General features: G+C 44.8%; 1 protein-coding gene across 1 annotated transcript in view; it reads right to left on the minus strand.

Annotated features, from left to right (window-relative positions):
• Window positions 1-18,344, minus strand: part of SLC7A9 (solute carrier family 7 member 9) — a 29,228-nt gene that overhangs the window by 3,081 nt on the left and 7,803 nt on the right. Inside the window, exons 6-10 of the mRNA XM_002829022.4 lie at window positions 17,678-17,722; window positions 16,913-17,036; window positions 15,539-15,642; window positions 7,122-7,218; window positions 5,454-5,603 (exon numbers count right to left, since the gene is read on the minus strand). Coding sequence (XP_002829068.1) covers window positions 5,454-5,603; window positions 7,122-7,218; window positions 15,539-15,642; window positions 16,913-17,036; window positions 17,678-17,722 — 520 coding nt within the window. The remainder of the gene's footprint in view (window positions 1-5,453; window positions 5,604-7,121; window positions 7,219-15,538; window positions 15,643-16,912; window positions 17,037-17,677; window positions 17,723-18,344) is intronic.

Genomic DNA, 18,344 nt, shown 5'->3' on the forward strand with positions numbered 1-18,344 from the left:
GGCCGAGGCCGGTGGGTCCCTTGAGGTCAGGAGTTCAAGACCAGCCTGGCCAACATAGTGAAACACCGTCTCTACCAAAAACACAAAAGTTAGCTGGGCGTGGTGGCAGGCGCCTGTAATCCCAGCTCCTCAGGAGCTGAGGCAGGAGAATCGCTTGAACCCAGGAGGCGGAGGTTGCAGTGAGCCGAGATCGCGCCATTGCACTCTAGCCTGGGCCACAGGAGGGAAACTCCATCTCATAAAAGAAAAAAAAAATAGATAAACTGTTTAATGTTTTAGCATCCAGTGATGATCGTTGCCTTCATTGTTTCATCAGGGTTTGCAAAATGGTGATTTTTCTAATTTGTCATTTCTTCCTCAATTATCTGAAATGCTATATGAAGTACTTCAACTTTCTGGTTATTCTGAATTGCAGTTCATACAGGAAAGGCAGGATTAGTGCTCTGTGTGTTTCCAGAATGACAAGTTGGGCCCCTGAGACCTCCAAAGGCAACTCCAACCTGTGGGTTTTTCTATACGTGGTGAGTTTCAACCCATTGTAGTCATTGTTCACATTGTTCAGAAGGTCCTGTGCGGGGCAGCAGGAACCCTTCACACTGTCCTGGGCCCTGGGAATGGGACGCCAGTGCTCTTCAAAAGCCTCTTTGTTTTCTGGGTGACAAGAAGTGCCAGACCTGGGTTTTCATTTATCCCTCCAGAGCCAGACCTGGGTTTTCATCCATTTCTCCAGAGAGCTTTGTTTCCTTTTAGCAGGAAATGGCATTTAAAGACCATAACCTGGAGGCTGGGTGCAGTGGTTCGCTCCTGTAATCCCAGCACTTTGGGAGGCTGAGGCAGGCAGATCACTTGAGTCTAGGAGTTCGAGACCAGACTGGCCAACATGGTGAAACCCCGTCTCTACTAAAAATACAAAAATTAGCCGGGCGTGGTGGCAGATGCCTGTAACTTGGGAAGCTGAAGCAGAGAGTCGCTTGAACCCGGGAGGCGGAGGCTGCAGTGAGCCAAGAATGTGCCATTGCACTCCAGCCCAGGTGACAGAGTGAGACTCTAAAAATAAATAAAGACCATAACCTGGGTGATTGGAGTACTCATTATCCTTTTACAAGGACAGAGATTAATTTTGGTATTCTCTTATTAGGAACAAAGTTAAGTTTGCTGGGATTGTTTTGTTTTCATTTTTAAGTGTCATTGCATTTTTCCTTTGACTGTTTTTTTGTTTGTTTTGTTTTGTTTCCCAAGACAGAGTCTCGCTCTGTCGCTCAGGCTGGAGTGCAGTGGCATGATCTTGGCTCACTGCAACCTCTGCCTCTTGGGTTCAAACAGTTCTCCTGCCTCAGCCTCCCAAGTAGCTGGGATTACAGGCATGTGCCAACATGCCCAGCTAATTTTTGTATTTTTAGTAGAGACAGGGTTGCACCACGTTGGCCAGGCTGGTCTCGAACTCCTCCTGACCTCAAATGATCTGCCCGCCGTGGCCTACCAAAGCGCTGGGATTACAGGCATGAGCCAACCACACCCAGTCCCTGAATTAAACTTTTAATTAATGGATTTTCTAGTCTTCAGCTACCTTTGCATAGGCTGGACCTAGTCATGATATATTTTTAGTGTAACTGGGTTCTGTTTGTTAACATTTTATTTTAGATTTTTTATATCGTTATTCCTAAGTGAGATTGGTCAGTACATTTCCCTTTTTTGCGTGAATGTTACCTTTGTAAGGTTTGGTGTCAATGTTACAGTCTAAAAATAATTTGAAAAATCAATAAAATCAATAGCTAACCTTAAAAAGGAGAAAGCACAAACACAAATAAAAAATAAAAATGGGCAATTAATCTTTACAACATAAGTTATGTTCTAAAGATTAATACAAATCATAAGACTATTTTGTACAACTCTATACAGATGAATTTGAATACATGGAAGAAATGGACAATTTTCTAGGAAAATGTAGTTTACTAAAACTGATCTTAGTTGCATTAGAATCACAGGGAAATTCTAAAAATCAGACAATTCCAGTATTGCTTAATTTATTCCAGAGCACTGAAAAAGGAGGAAAGCTTTCAAAAAGCCTGATTATTATTCACTCATTCATTCATTTCTGTTTTTTCTAACACCTTAAGTTTTTTTCTGCTTATTAGTTCCTTCTATTTTCTTTTGGTTTTCTGTTGTTCTTTATCTTGCTTTTGGAGTTGTCTATTTAATTTTTCATTTTTATTGATATATTTAATGTAATAGAGCTTCCTCAAAGCACTATTTAAGCTGTGTTCATAGATAATATGTCGTGTCATCATTACTGCTATTTCTAGGAATTTATGTACTCTCTGTGTGTGTGTGTGTGTGTGTGTGTGTGTGTATGTGTGAGACCGAGTCTCACTTTGTCACCCAGGCTGGAGTGCAGTGGCACAATCTCGGCTCACTGCAACCTCTGCCTCCCAGGTTCAAGTGATTCTCCAGACTCAGCCTCCCGAGTAGCTGGGACTACAGGCGCCCCCCACCATGCCTGGCTAATTTTTTGTATTTTTAGTAGAGACAGGGTTTCACCATGTTGGCCAGGATGGTCTCGATCTCCTGACCTCGTGATCCGCCCACCTCAGCCTCCCAAAGTGCTGGGATTACAGGTGTGAGCCACCACGCCCGGCCTAATTTTTCTATTTTTAGTAGAGATGGGGTTTCACCATGTTTGCCAGGCTGGTCTTGAACTCCTGACCTCAAGTGACGCAACCGCCTTGGCCTCCCAATATGCTGGGATTACAGGCGTGAGCCACTGTGCCCGGCCAGAATTTATGTACTTTTATGTTCTATTTCTATTAATATTTCCTCTTAGACCCAAAAGTTTAACTTTTTTTTATCAATTTCCTGTTTTGTTTCATTAGAGAGAGAGAATGTTATTTGCTTTTTGTTTGTTTTGATTTCTGGGGTTTTCTTTTTGAAATATCAAGGTTTTCTTCATGACATTAAAAGCTGTCAGTTTTCAGACAGGTCCCATTTGCAACTGAAAAAGGTATACTCGCTGTTGTTGGGGTTCAAGGCTTGATAAAAACCTCTAAGATCTATCTTGCTATATTTTAGATCTCCAGTCACTTTTACCAGTGCTGCATCCAGATCTGTCTTGGCCTGAAGGAGGTGTTTTCCAGTCACCTGTTATTAACGTGTTTCTCCCTCCGTGGATTTCCTGCAGTTTCTGCTTCGTAAAGATGGTTGCTATATGGTTTGGTGAATAGGTTTTCAAAACTTACCTCTTCATTGTGGATTTTAGCCTTTAGCATGGCCTGTCTTTGTCTTAAGTAATGCTTTGGGCCTGAGCACTTGTCTGATAAGATCACAGCCCCTGTTTTTCCGTATATTCATTTGCTTGATATTTCTCTGCCTGTTCTTTTAATTTTTCACAGCTTTGAAGATCCGCCTGAAAAATCTTTTACTTTCAATGGCTGATGTAAGTCCAGCTTAAATGGAGTAAGCCCGTTTATTCATATAATGATAAGTCTGGTCTCCATTCTCTCATGTTGTTTTATCTTTCTGTATACAAGCATCCTCTACTCACTGTCAGTCTTGCGTCCTTGAAGAGTGATGTTCTATGGAAGAACCCCCCAGGCCTGTGTCCCTTCTTTTAATTCACCATAGGAAACCTCAGATTTCCTGCCAGGTGCTGTAGCTCACATCTGTAATCCCAGTACTTTGGGAGGCCAAGGCAGGAAGATAACTGGAGCCCAGGAGTTCAAGACCAGTCTGGCCCACATGGCGAAACCCCATGTCTACAAAAATACAAATATTAGCCAGGTGTGGTGGCGTGCACCTGTGGTCCCAGCTATTTGGGAGGCTGAGGTGGGAGGATCACTTGAGCCTGGGAGGCATGGTTGCAGTGACTTGTAATCACACCACTGCACTCCAGCCTGGGTGATAGAGAAGACTCCATCTCAAAAAAAAAAAAAAAAAAAGAAAAGAAAAGAAACCTCAAATTCCCAACCAAAACACAGTAAATATGCATATAAATAACATGTTACCCAACACAGATTACATTAGATGGTAAACTGCGTTTAATATAATTTTTGGTGACCAAACAGTTAATATGGCTGTTGACCAATGACTGCCTTTAATGCAATAACATGGTCTCGCAAGACGTGAGACGCTCACAGCTCACACTGTCAGTATGCCCACACATGGCTTTCAGTACGCCCACACGTGGCTGTCAGTACGCCTACACGTGGCTGTCAGTACGCCCACACGTGGCTTTCAGTACGCCTACACGTGGTTTTGACATGTGTTGAATTTGGAATGTAACTTGAAACTTTTATCACACATTTTGTCAAAAGTTTATACTACATTTTGGGGATTCAAATACTGATTTTTCCATATAAATATCAGCTGGAAATGAAAGCATTTAGAGATGCATGGATTCTATAGTTTAGGGTGTTAAAAGCTAATAAGCAAAAAATAGCAATGACAAAAAAATCCTAATAAGCAGTCTACAAGAAAACATCAACCAGGAAGGTATTCTGAGGGGTCCTCCAACATAAGGCTTTATAGGTAGGGTCTTTTACAGTATGGTCTGTTTTGTTTCCCTCCTTTGTTTAAATGTTAAATGTTAAATTTTAATTGTTTCATGTATTCTAAGCACACCTCCTCTTTTTTAATGTGTCTTTTGGTAGGTATGAAGGATGTGTTTTTGTTCTGAGAGTTACTGTAACTATTATAGTTAATATACTATAACTAATATATTTTAAAGGGGACTAAGGGTATTATTATATAAGGATATATTCTGTATAATTTATGTGTATATTATATAGATTATATATAATAGGCACAATCTATACATATATAATAGGCATAATATACATATACATATATTTAATGCTATATATTATATATTTGTTGTATATGTTATATATTATGTATATATACATATTATGTGTATATAAAAACAGATATTATACATATACCTATAATATATACTTATATATAACATATACATATATATCTTATATCCTTATATAATACCCTTAGTCCCCTTTTGAAGATATTATATATGTGTATATGTACTTTATATATGTATATGTATAACAAACATGTAATTATACACATATATACATATATACACATATATATACAAATATATACATATATATCTATTATACACATATATTACATATATTATACATTATACACATATATAGTACACATATATGTATATATTATATATAATACCCTTAGTCCCCTTTTAAAGATGTGAATTATATTATTAACTGAGCATATAATACCCTTAGTTTCTTTTTTTAGACATTGTGTATAATAAGCAATAATGAAGTTAGCTAGGCGTTCTCTTCCTCCCAGCATCTAATTTAAAGTGGCTTCCTTATTGGCCACTTCCTTATTGGAAGTCACAATAAGGAAGCCACTTGTGACTTCCTTATTTGGACTTGAGTCCAAAGCCACTTGTGACTCTGGGGCTGCAAGCTTACCTTGATAGGCCTTTCCAGCTCTTTCCTTGTAAATCTCATCACGATGAGTCCTAGAATCGTCAGGCCATAAAACAGCCATGCGGCAAAGCTGAAATAATTGACTAACGAGTTTATGTCACCAGGGATGATATAAATCGTTGCTATGATACCCTAATAGAAAGAAGAATGGATTTGTAGGTCATTACTACAACAAAACACTGTTCTCATGTCACAGAAGACCGAAGAAGCAGTTTTTCTTGTGAATAAACACTTTAGCATGAAAGGAACTTCTAGGCATTCCTTGATAGTTGGGGTTAAACCTGACTTTGGCTATGATAGCGCTTCATTATGAAGCCTGCAGAAAAGACCTGGGAAATTTATGAATCTTTGAGGTTGTGATTTTAAGCAAGGAAAAAATAAAATATTAGGCTGGTGCAAAAGTAACTGTGGGTTTTTTTGTTTTGTTTTGTTTTGTTTGAGATGGAGTCTCACTCTGTCACCCAGGCTCGAATGCAGTGGCGTGATCTCGGTTGACTGCAACCTCCGCCTCCCAAGTTCAAGCGATTCTCCTGCCTCAGCCTCCTGAGCAGCTGAGATTATAGGCAGGCACCACCACATCCGGCTAATTTTTGTATTTTTAGTGAGATGGGGTTTCACCATCTCACGGTTTTAATGGCAAAAACCGCAATTACTTTTGCACCAACCTAATATGTATGAATATTATACCAGCTTCATAATTAAGAATTTTCCTCACAGAGAGTTTTCACTGTGGGCTGGGGCCCTGGATTAGAAGCTCAGGTCTAGTCTTGGCCTGTGTTAGTTGCGTGACCCTGGACTGGTATTTCCTGGGTGTTTTCCTGTCTTCAGAATGATAGAGAGTAGTGGTTCTCCTCTTGGGGGAGGAGTGCAGACCACCCCTGGGGCTAGAAATGTGGGTGGTTTATCGGTGCCCAGAACAGTTGCACAAAACAAGAACCATGCACCACGGAGAAGCTCCCATCAGAAGATGTCAAAGGGGTGGCCAGGCACGGTGGCTCACGCCTGTAATCCCAGCAGTTTGGGAGGCTGAGGTGGGTAGATCACTTGAGGCCAGGAGTTGAAACCCCATCTCTACTAAAAATACAAAAACTAGCCAGGTGTGATGGCAGGCCCCTTCAATCCCAGCTACTCGGGAGGCTGAGGCAGGAGAATCATTTGAACCTGGGAGGCGGAGGATGCAGTGAGCCAAGATCATGGCACTGCACTCCATCCAGCCTGGATGACAGAGCAAGACTCTGTCTCAAAAGAAAAAAAAAAAAAAAAAAAAAAGTCAAAGGGCGTTTACTGCACAAGGATCCGGTGACTTCTCAATCATTAGAGCATAATGAGAGGCAGCTGTCAGTAACCACCTGGGAAAATGTCTTGCCCTCCTTCTCTGTAAGCTAGTGGGCTTTTTTATGGAGTTTGTTACCAGGGACCCAGCACAGACAAATGCACACAGAAGCACTGAGGGCACACACTGTCTTTCGTGGATGAATTCAGACAAAGGAGCAGACATTGGGTACATTGTCTGACTCGTCCTGGGACTCTTTATCTGTTTCATAGCAAGGAATAAGGGCATCTGGGTCATTTGGAAGCCACCGGGCTTAGCACCCCATGGATGGAGTGTCCCCGCCTTGAAGATAGGCTGGTAGCAGGATTTGTACTCACATAAAAGATGATGGCGGGGGCTGGAGTGAGGCGCCTGACGCTGATGTAAGAAAGCACTTTGAGCATGTGGCCCTCCCGGCCCGCCACGTAAATGAGTCTGGAAAATAACAACATGGGAGTCCGCTGACCGGAGTGCAGACCATCTGTCCAGGGCCACCGAGGATGTGTGCTCCGGGGTCCACCAAGGAGCCCTCGGGAGGCTCAGGAAGGGAGCTGAGTGGGGACCTGAGCTTCAGATGGGGGTCTGTCTTCGGGAGAGGAGTGGGTTTTGGCAGAGTGAGTGAGGAGGTTAAACGCGCCGAGAGACTAGGTGTGGTGGCTCACGCCTGTAATCCCAACACCTTCGGAGGCCAAGGCAGGAGGATCACTTGAGCCCAGGAGATGGAGACCAGCCTAGCAACATAGTGAGATCCCATCTCTACAAATAACTTTAAAAATTTTTTAAATGTACCATTTCTTTGTGTTGGGAACATTCAATATCCTCCCCTAGCTATCTGAAGCTACATATTAATATTAATGTGAGCTCTAGCCACCATGCAGCGTGTAGAACACTAGAACCTGTTCCTCCTGTCTAGCTGTAACTTTGTATCCTTTAGCAAGTCTCTCCCTATCTCCCTTTCCCCCTATGCTTTTCAGCCTCTGGTATCCTCTGGCTAACCAGAATTTCTTTAAAAAGTTACCATAATTAAAAATTTGGGCCAGGCACGGTGGCTCACACCTGTAATCCCAGCACTGAGAGACTGAGGCAGGTGGATCGCCTGAAGTCAGGAGTTCGAGACCAGCCTGGCCAACATGGTGAAACCCTATGTCTACTAAAAATATGAAAAATTAGCTGGGCATGGTGGTGCACACCTGTAGTCCCAGCTACTCAGGGGGCTGAGGCAGGAGAATCGCTTGAACCTGGGAGGCAAAGGTTGCAGTGAGCTGAGATCGTACCATTGCACTCCAGACTCCAGCCTGGATGACACAGTTGAGACTCCGTCTCAAAAAAAAAAAAAAAAAAAAAAAAAAGCCAGATGTGATGGCTTACGCCTGTAATCCCAGCACTTTGAGAGGCCAAGGTGGGCGGATCATGAGATTGGAAGTTCGAGACCAGTCTGGCCAACATGGTGAAACCCCGTCTCTACTAAAAATACAAAAACTTAGCTGGGCATGGTGGCGGGCGCCTGTACTCTCAGCTGCTTAGGAGGCTGAGGCAGGAGAATCACTTGAACCCAGGAGGCAGAGGTTGCAGTAAGCCGAGATTGTGCCACCGTACTCCAGCCTGAGTGACAGAGTGAGACTCTACCTCAAAAAAAAAAAAAAGAAAAGAAAAAGAAGATATAAAAAACAGGAGCCTGGGCTGGGCATGGTGGCTCTCGCCTATAATCCCAGCACTTTGGGAGGCTGAGACAGGTGGACTGATTGAGTTCAGGAGTTCAAGACCAGCCTAACCAACATGGGGAAACCCCGTCTTTACTAAAAATACAAAAATTAGCTGGGTGTGGTGGCGGGCACCTGTAACCTCAGCTGAGGCTGAGGCTGAGGCAGGAGAATCACTTGAACCTGGGAAGCGGAGGTTGCAGTGAGCTGAGATCTCATCATTGCACTCCAGACTCCAGCCTGGGCGACAGAATAAGACTCTGTCTCAAACAAAACAAAACCCAGGAGCCCTTGAAACATCGCAGACAAAAATTGGCAAATCCAATTTGAGTGCAAGATTTGAACATTACAAGTTATAATCTTGACGATCATATAAAAATCTAGATATAATTATGGAATACACATTATCTTCAAGACCACAGGAAACATAAAAATATCAGTGAGCCACGAAGGGCATTTTCAAACTTCTGAAGAATTGAGGCCAGGTACAGTGGCTCACGCCTGTAATCCCAGGACTTCGGGAGGCTGAGGCGGGTGGATCACTTGAGGTCAGGAGTTCGAGACCAGCCTGGCCAACATGGTGAAACCCCGTCTCTCCTAAAAACACAAAAATTAGGTGTGGTGGCAGGTGCCTATAATCCCAGCTACTTGGGAGGCTGAGGCAGGAGAATCACTTGAACCTAGGAGGCAGAAGTTGCAGTGAGCTGAGATTGCGCCACTGTACTCTAGCCTGGATGACAGAGCGAGACTCTTTTTCAAAAAGATAAAATAACTAAGAATTGATATCAGGCCAGCCACTGTGGCTTACACCTGTAATCCCAGCACTTTGGGAGGTTGAAGTGGGAGGATTGCTTGAGGCCGGGAGTTTGAGACCAGCTTGGGCAACAGAGAAGACCTCACATCTACAAAAAGCTTAATATTAGCCATGCATGGTGGCACGTGCCTGTGGTCCTAGCTACTTGAGAGGCTGAGGTGGGAGGATCACTTAAGCACAGGGAGGGATCTGAGGCTACAGTGAGCCATGATTGCACCACCACACTCCAGCCTGGGCGACAGTGAGACCCTGTCTCAAAACGACAACAACAAACAAAAACCCTAAACCAAGACGATATCATAAAGGTCACATACTCTAATTACAGTGCAATAAAATTAGAAGTCAATACAAATGCCACAAAGACCCGTCTATTTACAACTACATATCTTAACTTTGAATTGATATGAACTTGATATTAATTCCCAAAAGAAGTGAAACCGGGAGGATGGGAGTTGATAAATGGAAGGGAGATTTAGACTCAAGGTGAATACTGTCAAATCTTTTTATCAGTCCTCCAGAAATTAATATAGAAATTCCATAAAATCAGAATGCAAGCAGGACTTTTGGAACTAGACAAAATAACTGTAAGTGTATAGGGAATGCTAAACAGACAAGGAGAAGTCTGACGTGGGACCACTAGTCCTGCCAGATTTTACAAGACCAAAGCTATAAACTTTTTTTTTTTTTTTTTTTTTCTGGGGGGAGACGGAGTCTTGCTCTGTCACCCAGGCTGGAGTGCAATGGCGCAATCTCGGCTCACTGCAACCTCCGCCCCCCAGGTTCAAGCCATTCTCCTGCCTCAGCCTCCTGAGTAGCTGGGACTACAGACGCCCACCACGTCCGGCTAATTTTTGTACTTTTAGTAGAGACAGGGTTTCACCATGTTGGCCAGGCTGGTCTTGAACTCCTGACTTCAAGTGATCCACCCACTTCGGCCTTCCAAAGTGCTGGGATTACAGGCGTGAGCCACCACGCCTGGCCCGTGTCATTCCATTTAGATGAAATGTCAAGAAAAAGCAAAGTTATAGAGACAGAAGCAGATCAGTGGTTGCCTGGGGCTGCGGGTAAAAGCAGGGATTAATTAGGCAATGAGGAAACTTTTTGGGGTGATGGAAATGATCTAGAATTGGATTGTGATGTTTGTACAGCCTTATAAATCTATGAAATAATTGAGTTGTACAATTACAAAGGGTGAGTTTTATGATATTTGTACCTTAATTAGAACTGTTAAAATTGTGTTTGTGTATACTAGCAATAAACTATCAGAAACTAAAAATTAAGCAACTTTTTATTTAACAATACCATTTACAATATTATGAAAAATGAAATTCTTTGGAATAAATTTGACAAAAGATGTGCAAGAACTATATACCAAAAACTACTCAAAAAACTTTTTTTTTTTACAGAAAATTAAGCCAGGCCCAGTGGCTAACGCCTGTAATCCCAACACTTTGAGAGGCCGAGGCAGGTGGATCACTTGAGGCCAGGAGTTTAAGACCAGCCTGGGCAACATGGTGAAACCCTGTCTCTACTAAAAATACAAAAATTAGCCAGGTGTGATGGTGTATGCCTGTAATCCCAGCTACCTGGGAGGCTGAGGCATGAGAATCGCTTGAACCTGGGTGGCAGATGTTGCAGTGAGCCAGGATCGTGTTACTGCATTCCAGCCTGGGTGACAAAGCAAGATCCTGTCTCAAAAAAACAAAACAAAACAAAAAAAACACCACACAAACAAAAAAGTTGTTAAAACAAGATTAAAGACCTAAATAGTCCACCCATAGATTGGAAGACTCAGTTTTTTTTTTGTTTTTTTTTTTTTTGGAGACAAGGTCTTACTCTATCTCCCAGGCCGGAGTGTGGTGGTGCAATCTCAGCTCACTGCAGCCTCAACCTCCTGGGCTCACACGATCCTCCCACCTCAGTCTCCTGAGTAGCTGGGACCACAGGCATGTGCCACCACGCCTGGCTAAGTCTATTGTTTTTTTTTTAGACATGGGGTCTCACTATGTTGCCTAGGCTGGTCTCTAACCCATGGGCTCAAGCAGTCCTCCCCCTTGGCCTCCCAAAGTGCTCTGATTACAGGTGTGAGCCACCGTACCCATGCTGGAAGACTCAGTACTTTTAAGACAGCAGAGTCTTCCCCCAGTTGATCTATGGATTCAACCCAGTCCTGATCAAAATCCCAACAGCTTTACTGTAGAAAATGGCAAGCTGATTGTAATATTCATATGCAAGTAGGAAAGCTGGCAGAATGAAATTGGACCCTTATCTCACCCCTTAGACAAGAAATCTACTCAAAATGGATGTAAGACTTGAAACTGTAAAATTCCTAGGAGAAAACAGGGAAGCTCTGTAACATTGGTCTGGGCAATGATTTTTTGTTGTTGTTTTTGAGACGGAGTATCTCACTGTGTTGCCCAGGCTGGAGTGCACTGGTGCGATCTCGGCTCACTGCAACCTCTACTTCCTGGGTCAAGCAATTCTCCTGCCTCAGCCTCCTGAGTAGCTGGAATTACAGGCATCTGCCACCATGCCCCACTGATTTTTGTATTTTTAGTAGAGATGGGGTTTCACCATGTTGGCCAGGTTGGTCTCGAACTCCTGACCTCACATGATCCACCCACCTTGGCCTCCCAAAGTGCTGGGATTACACGCGTGAGCCACCACGCGGCCTTGGGTATATACTTGAATGAACTGAAATCATATGTCAGATGCTTGCACTCCCATGTACCTCTGGGTATATATTTGAATGAATTGAAATCCACATGTCAGGTGTCTGCACTCCCATGTTCATTACAATGTTATTCACCACAGCCAAGACATGGACACAACCTAAGTGTCCATCACAGATGAATGAATAAAAATAATGTAATAGATACACAATGGAATACTATTCCGACTCTATAGAAAATGGAATTCTGTCATTTTTTGACAACAGAGATGACTCTAGAGAACATTATGCTAAGTGAAATAAGCCAGACACAGAAAGACAAATATCCCATCATCTCCCTTATATATTATGGAGTCCTAATTAGGGAAAATGAGTCAGGCTGGTGGGACCAAGGGAAAGCCAAAAGAGATAAAGCAGATAAGCTACAAGCCCGCCTTTCTTCATGGTCCAGGACACATAGCCCCCCTGCACAAATAACTCACAAGCTTCCTGTGCCCAGTGATTGCCAGACCCTCAGCTAATAGAAAAATGCAGCCAGGCGCGGTGGCTCACACCTGTAATCCCAGCACTTTGGGAGGCCGAGGCAGGCGAATCACGAGGTCAGGAGATCGAGACCATCCTGGCAAACACGGTGAAACCCCGTCTCTATTAAAAATACAAAAAAATTAGCCAGGCCACTCAGGAGGCTGAGGCAGGAGAATGGTGTGAACCCAGGAGGCGGAGCTTGCAGTGAGCCGAGATCATGCCACTGCACTCCAGCCTGGGTGACAGAGCAAGACTCCGTCTCAAAAAAAAATAGAAAAATGCAAGTTAGCTCACTGCAACCTTGGCATTATCAGCACTGCACGTACAGCACACAGCACAAGCACCATCCTATAAAATCCCCAGCAAGCCTTTGTCTCTTTGCAGTCAGTTCCTCTCTCGCTGACCTGCTCATTGCACCCTTGCAATGTATTTTCCTACTTTCTCTAATAAATCTGCCTTTCCTGACCTACAGCTGTCTTGGTAAATTCTTCTTATCCCTGTACCACCAGCCCAGATAGTTGTTGTCACCTACAACATACATGAAATCTAAAAATTCAAACATAGCAATAGAGAGTAGAATGCTGGTTACCAGAGGCTGAAGGAAGAGGGGCCTGGGATGGCAAAAGGGGAAATGTTGGTCAAAGGCTACAGAGTTTCAGTATGATGGGAGGAATAAGTTCTGGTGATCTGTTGCACAGCAAGGTGACTATTGTTAGTAATAGTGTATATTTCAAAATAGCTAGTGGATTTTTTTTTTTTTTTCTGAGACGGAGTCTTGCTCTGTTGCCCAGGCTGGAGTGCAGTGGCGTGATCTCGGTTCACTGTAAGCTCCGCCTCCCGGGTTCACGCCATTCTCCTGCCTCAGCCTCCCGAGTAGCTGGGACTACAGGCGCCCACCACCACGCGCACCTAATTTTTTGTATTTTTAGTAGAGACGGGGTTTCATCATGTTAGGCAAGATGGTCTCGATCTCCTGATCTCGTGATCCGCCTGCCTCGGCCTCCCAAAGTGCTGGGATTACAGGCGTGAGCCACCGCGCCCAGCCAGCTAGTGAATTTTTAATGTTCTCACCATAAAGAAGTATGTGAGGTGATACATATGCTGATTAGCCTGACTTGCTCATTCCACAGTGTTTACATGTATTGAAACATCACACTGTACCACATACATATATGCAATTATTGTTATTTTTTAGAGGCAGGGTCTTACTCTGTTACCCAGGCAGGAGTGCAGTGGTGTGATCATGGCTCACTGCAGCCTGGAACTTCTGGGCTTACCCAGTCCTCCCACCTCAGCCTCCCAAGTAGCTGGGACTACAGGCATGGGCCACTACACCCAGCTAATTGTTAAATTTCTTTTTGTAGAGACGGAGTCTCACCATGTGGCCCAGACTAGTCTCGAACTCCTGGCCTCAAGCAATCCTCCTGCCTCAGCCCATATAAGCAATTATTATTTGTCAATTAAAAATAAAATAAGGCGGCCGGGAGTGGTGGCTCACACCTGTAATCCCAACACTTTGAGAGGCTGAGGCAGGTGGATCACGAGGTCAGGAGTTCAAGACCAGCCTGGCCAAGATGGTGAAACTCCGTCCCTACTAAAAATACAAAAATTAGCCAGGCGTGATGGCAGGTGCCTGTAATCCCAGCTACTCAGGAGGCTGAGGCAGAAAATTGCTTGAACTAGGGAGGCAGAGACTGCAGTGAGCTGAGATCGCGCCACTGCACTCCAGCCTGGGTGACAGAGCAAGACTCCATCTCAAAAATAATATAAGGCTGGGCACAACAGCTCATGCCTATAATTCCAGGGCTTTGGGAGGCTGAGGCAGGAGGATCACTTGAGCCAGGAGTTCGAAATGGGCCTGGGCAACATGTTGAAACCCCATCTCGACTAAAAATACAAAAATTAGCTGGGTGTGGTGGCACGTGCCTGTGGTCCCAGCTACTCCAGAGGCTGAGGAGGGAGGATTGCTTGAGCCCAGGAGGTAGAGGCTACAGTGAGCCAAGATCGTGCCAGTGCACTCCAGCCTGGGTGACAGAGTAAGACCTTGCCTCAAAATTAATTAGTTAATTAAAATTAAAATTTAAAAATTTATAAAGAAATACAAAGGATCTAGCCAAAACACTTTTGACAAAGAACGAAGTTGGAGGCCTAGCGCTACATGTATTTCGGTTTGGCTTTAGAAGAATGATTTTATGGTATTTCATTTTTTAACATACAAAGACTTTGTCAATTTCTCTCCGAAATATATCCATTCAGAACACTGGACAACTGAGCCAAGACACGTGTTCGAGGATGTTCACTGCAGCAACATTCATGGAAACCACCCACACCCAGGTGTGAGTGAAGGATTTGTTAAGTTATGCTACATCTGAACGTGTGATACAACACAGCTGGTAGCAGTCTCTAGACCAGATGGGTCTAAAGGATTGGCAAACCACAGCTGTTTGTGCAAATAAAGTTTTATTGTAACATGACCATGGCTGTTCACTTTTGGGTACCAAGGCAGAGTTGAGAATCTGTGACAGAGGTTTATGCAGCCTGCGAGCCTGGAATATTTACCATCTGGCCCTTTAACGGAAAGTTAGCCAATTCTGGGTTTATTAATTTGCTAATTAGCAAATTAGTTTGTGTATATTAACATGGGGAAGATGTTCAGGAAATATCACTACGTGAAAAATATCACTAGGTGAAAAGGTAAAAAGTGCCACGTGGAAAACCAGTGCCTCATTCACGCGGTGTCGCTTCCCTTCGCCTCAGCATGGGCAGCTTCCCCCTGATGTTGGGAACTAGGGCCCCCTGGAGTGGAAAGGCTGAGATTCCAGGCAGCCTTGATCAATTCCCGTGTGCAGGCCCATCCATGCCTTCCTGGCCAGTTTGCGGTGTGGGTTCAAGCTACATCCCTTTCCTGGATTTGGGTCTCCTACTTGTGCTGGCGTGGGTTTCGCCTGGCAGAGCCCTGAGGATTTTAGCTGTGTGTCTTCCTCGGGGGTGATATTGCTTTCACTGCCCCTGTCCACCCTGGGAGTGATGGTGGGGGTCCCCTACCTGCCCGCTGTGAAGCAGGTCCCGTTAGCAGCACCGATGGTTGAAAATGCCACAAAAAGTGGAACGATCCAAGAAGCAGGATAGAGAACACGGTCACCAAATGTCTGGTGAGAGAAGCGAGATGAGTCCTGAGGGTCTTTCTCGGCCTCCAAGAGCGGCCGGCCCCCAAAAGCTATTCTGGCCTCCCAGGGGACCCAGGGACCCACCTCGCCTCGGGGCACAGCCTCTGACTCCTCCACTGCAGAGGAGAGAGGAGAACGCCACTCGCCTATCTCCAGATATTGTGTGGCAAGAGAAGTCTCTCCACTACTCCCTGGAATAAATCTTTATATTTATTTATTTATTTATTTATTTATTTTTGAGATGGAGTTTTGCTCTTATTGCCCAGGCTGGAGTGCAATGTTGCTGTCTCGGCTCACTGCAACCTCTGCCTCCCAGGGTCAAGCGATGCTCATGCCTCAGCCTCCCAAGTAGCTGGGATTACAGGTGCATGCCACCACATTCAGCTAATTTTTGTATTTTTAGTAGAGACGGAATTTCACCATGTTGGCCAGGCTGGTCTCAATCTCCTGACCTTGCGATCCACCCATCTCGGCCTCCCAAAGTGCTGGGATTACAGGCATGAGCCACCATGCCCGGCCAAATCTTTATTTTTTAATTTGATTTTTTTTGGAGACAGGATCTTGCTCTGTCACCCAGGCTGGAGTGCAGTGGCATGATCGTGTCTCACTGTAGCCTCAATCTCCTGGGCTCAAGGATCCTTGCCTCAGTCTTCTAAGTAGCTGAGACCACAGGCACTCGCCACCACACCCAGCTGCGTAATTCTTGGTCATTTCAATATCCTGACACCTTCGCCTCTCACTTCCCTGAACCCCCACTCCAACTGGAATGGCCGAATTCTCCCTTCCACTTTAGCAGCCTCCAGTCTCGTGGTCAGTGACCTCAACACTTATCCAAACTGCGTCTCCTCCACCTTCCAAATCTCCAAGACTTGGTTGTCTGTTTGCAACCGCAGGAGGCCCCCAGCCACCTCTTCACTGACCCCAATGCCTCTCACCTTCTATGATTCATTATTATTTAGGGTGGTGCAAAAGTAATTGCCAATTTTGCCAAAATAACCTAATATAATGACCTAGTATAATGACCTCCCCCGACTCCCTGGCACTTTCTGCCTGTTTCATGCTTGCCTGTCAAACCCTCACCCTGGCTAGCCCGGCCCTGCCTCCAGCTCCATGCCGTGCATGCCCAGTCCGTGTCCCCATCCATGAATATCGCCCTCCTTCCCTGGAAGGGAGCTCACCTCCAGTGCTGACACCTGCCTTATCCCTTCCCATAAGCCACAGCCCCCGCCAGCAGCGATGCCCAGGCACTCACCACAGCCACGGCCTGGGACTGCAGGAGTTCGGTGGCAGTCATCACGGTGAAGTAGGACACGTTCATGAGGATGTAGCATGCCGTCACCAGGGGGATCCCAATGATAATGGCCAAAGGCAGGTTTCTGGGAGGGGCAATGACACGGAGACGCACATTCAGACCACAGCCTTCCGTGGGAAATGGACGCCCTCTCTGAGGCCCTCCCTGGGAGAAGATTCGCAGGTAGCAGAGCCCCAGCAGGAACGTGAGATATTTTCAAATGAGAATGCTGCCTCTCTCAGACTCCAGAGCAGTTCACATGAAACTGTTTATAAAGCAAAATAAGCCAGAGATAAAGGAAGACCAAACTCTTCCCTCCCTTAGCAGCCATTGTTCTGCCCCAAACCAAACCAAACTTTTAGCGTGCATAGTGAGCTCATAAGAAATCATTCGCTGGCCAGGTGCAGTGGCTCACACCTGTAATCCCAGCACTTTGGGAGGCCGAGATGGGCGAATCTCTTGAGGTCGGGAGTTCAAGACCAGCCTGGCCAACATGGCGAAAGCCCATCTCTACTAAAAAAATACAAAAATGAGTGAGCTGAGATTGCACCACTGCACTCCAGCCTAGGCAACAGAGCAAGACTCTGTCTCAAAAAAAAAAAAAAAGAAATAATTCACTGTCGGGAAGGGCATCATGGAATACCCAGGGAAACAGCTCCAGCCTTCACCAGGAGAAGAGAAATCAGGCTGCCCGGCTACTGTCCTCTGCACTGATTCAGCTGTTACCTGTAAGGGTTTCTAAGTTCTTCTGTGATGTAATTGAGTTGATTCCTGGAAAAAGGAAAGTAACAAGCGTCACACACCTTGACTTTCTTTTTCAATTATGAAACCCACAATAATAAATGTTGGCCTCATTTAAGATTCTCTGGTAGAGAAAAAATTCTCCTGCAGGAATTCCAGGTGAATTTCTTTCCAGGTTAATGGCCCTGCTAGTGGTGGAGCCTGGGGCCCTACCCAGACCTACACATCTGTCAGCTGGTTGAGACTTTGCCCTCCTCGGGAATCATACGGATTTTCAAGAATAATCAGGAGTAGTGAGTCCCCAGGGTGCTTTGAAAAAATGGAATATTCTTTGTCTGAAAAGGGAATGAAATCTATAAATGCTCTGCAGGAGAGAAGGACCATCGTTACAGACGGTCATGCTTCTTCCTTAAAGGACAAAAATGGGCCAGGCATAGTGGCGCACATCTGTAATCCCAGCACTTTGGGAAGCCGAGGTGGGCAGATCACTTGAAGTTAGGAGTTCAAGACTAGCCTGGCCAACATGGTAAAACCTTGTCTCTACTAAAAATACAAAAATTAGCCGTGCATGGTGGCAGGTGCCTGTAATCCCAGCTAGTCGGGAGGCTGAGGCAGGAGAATTGCTTGAACCTGGGGGATTCAAGCAATTGCA

The sequence above is a fragment of the Pongo abelii genome, chromosome 20 (assembly GCF_028885655.2).
Source record: "Pongo abelii isolate AG06213 chromosome 20, NHGRI_mPonAbe1-v2.0_pri, whole genome shotgun sequence".
NCBI lineage: Eukaryota > Metazoa > Chordata > Mammalia > Primates > Hominidae > Pongo > Pongo abelii.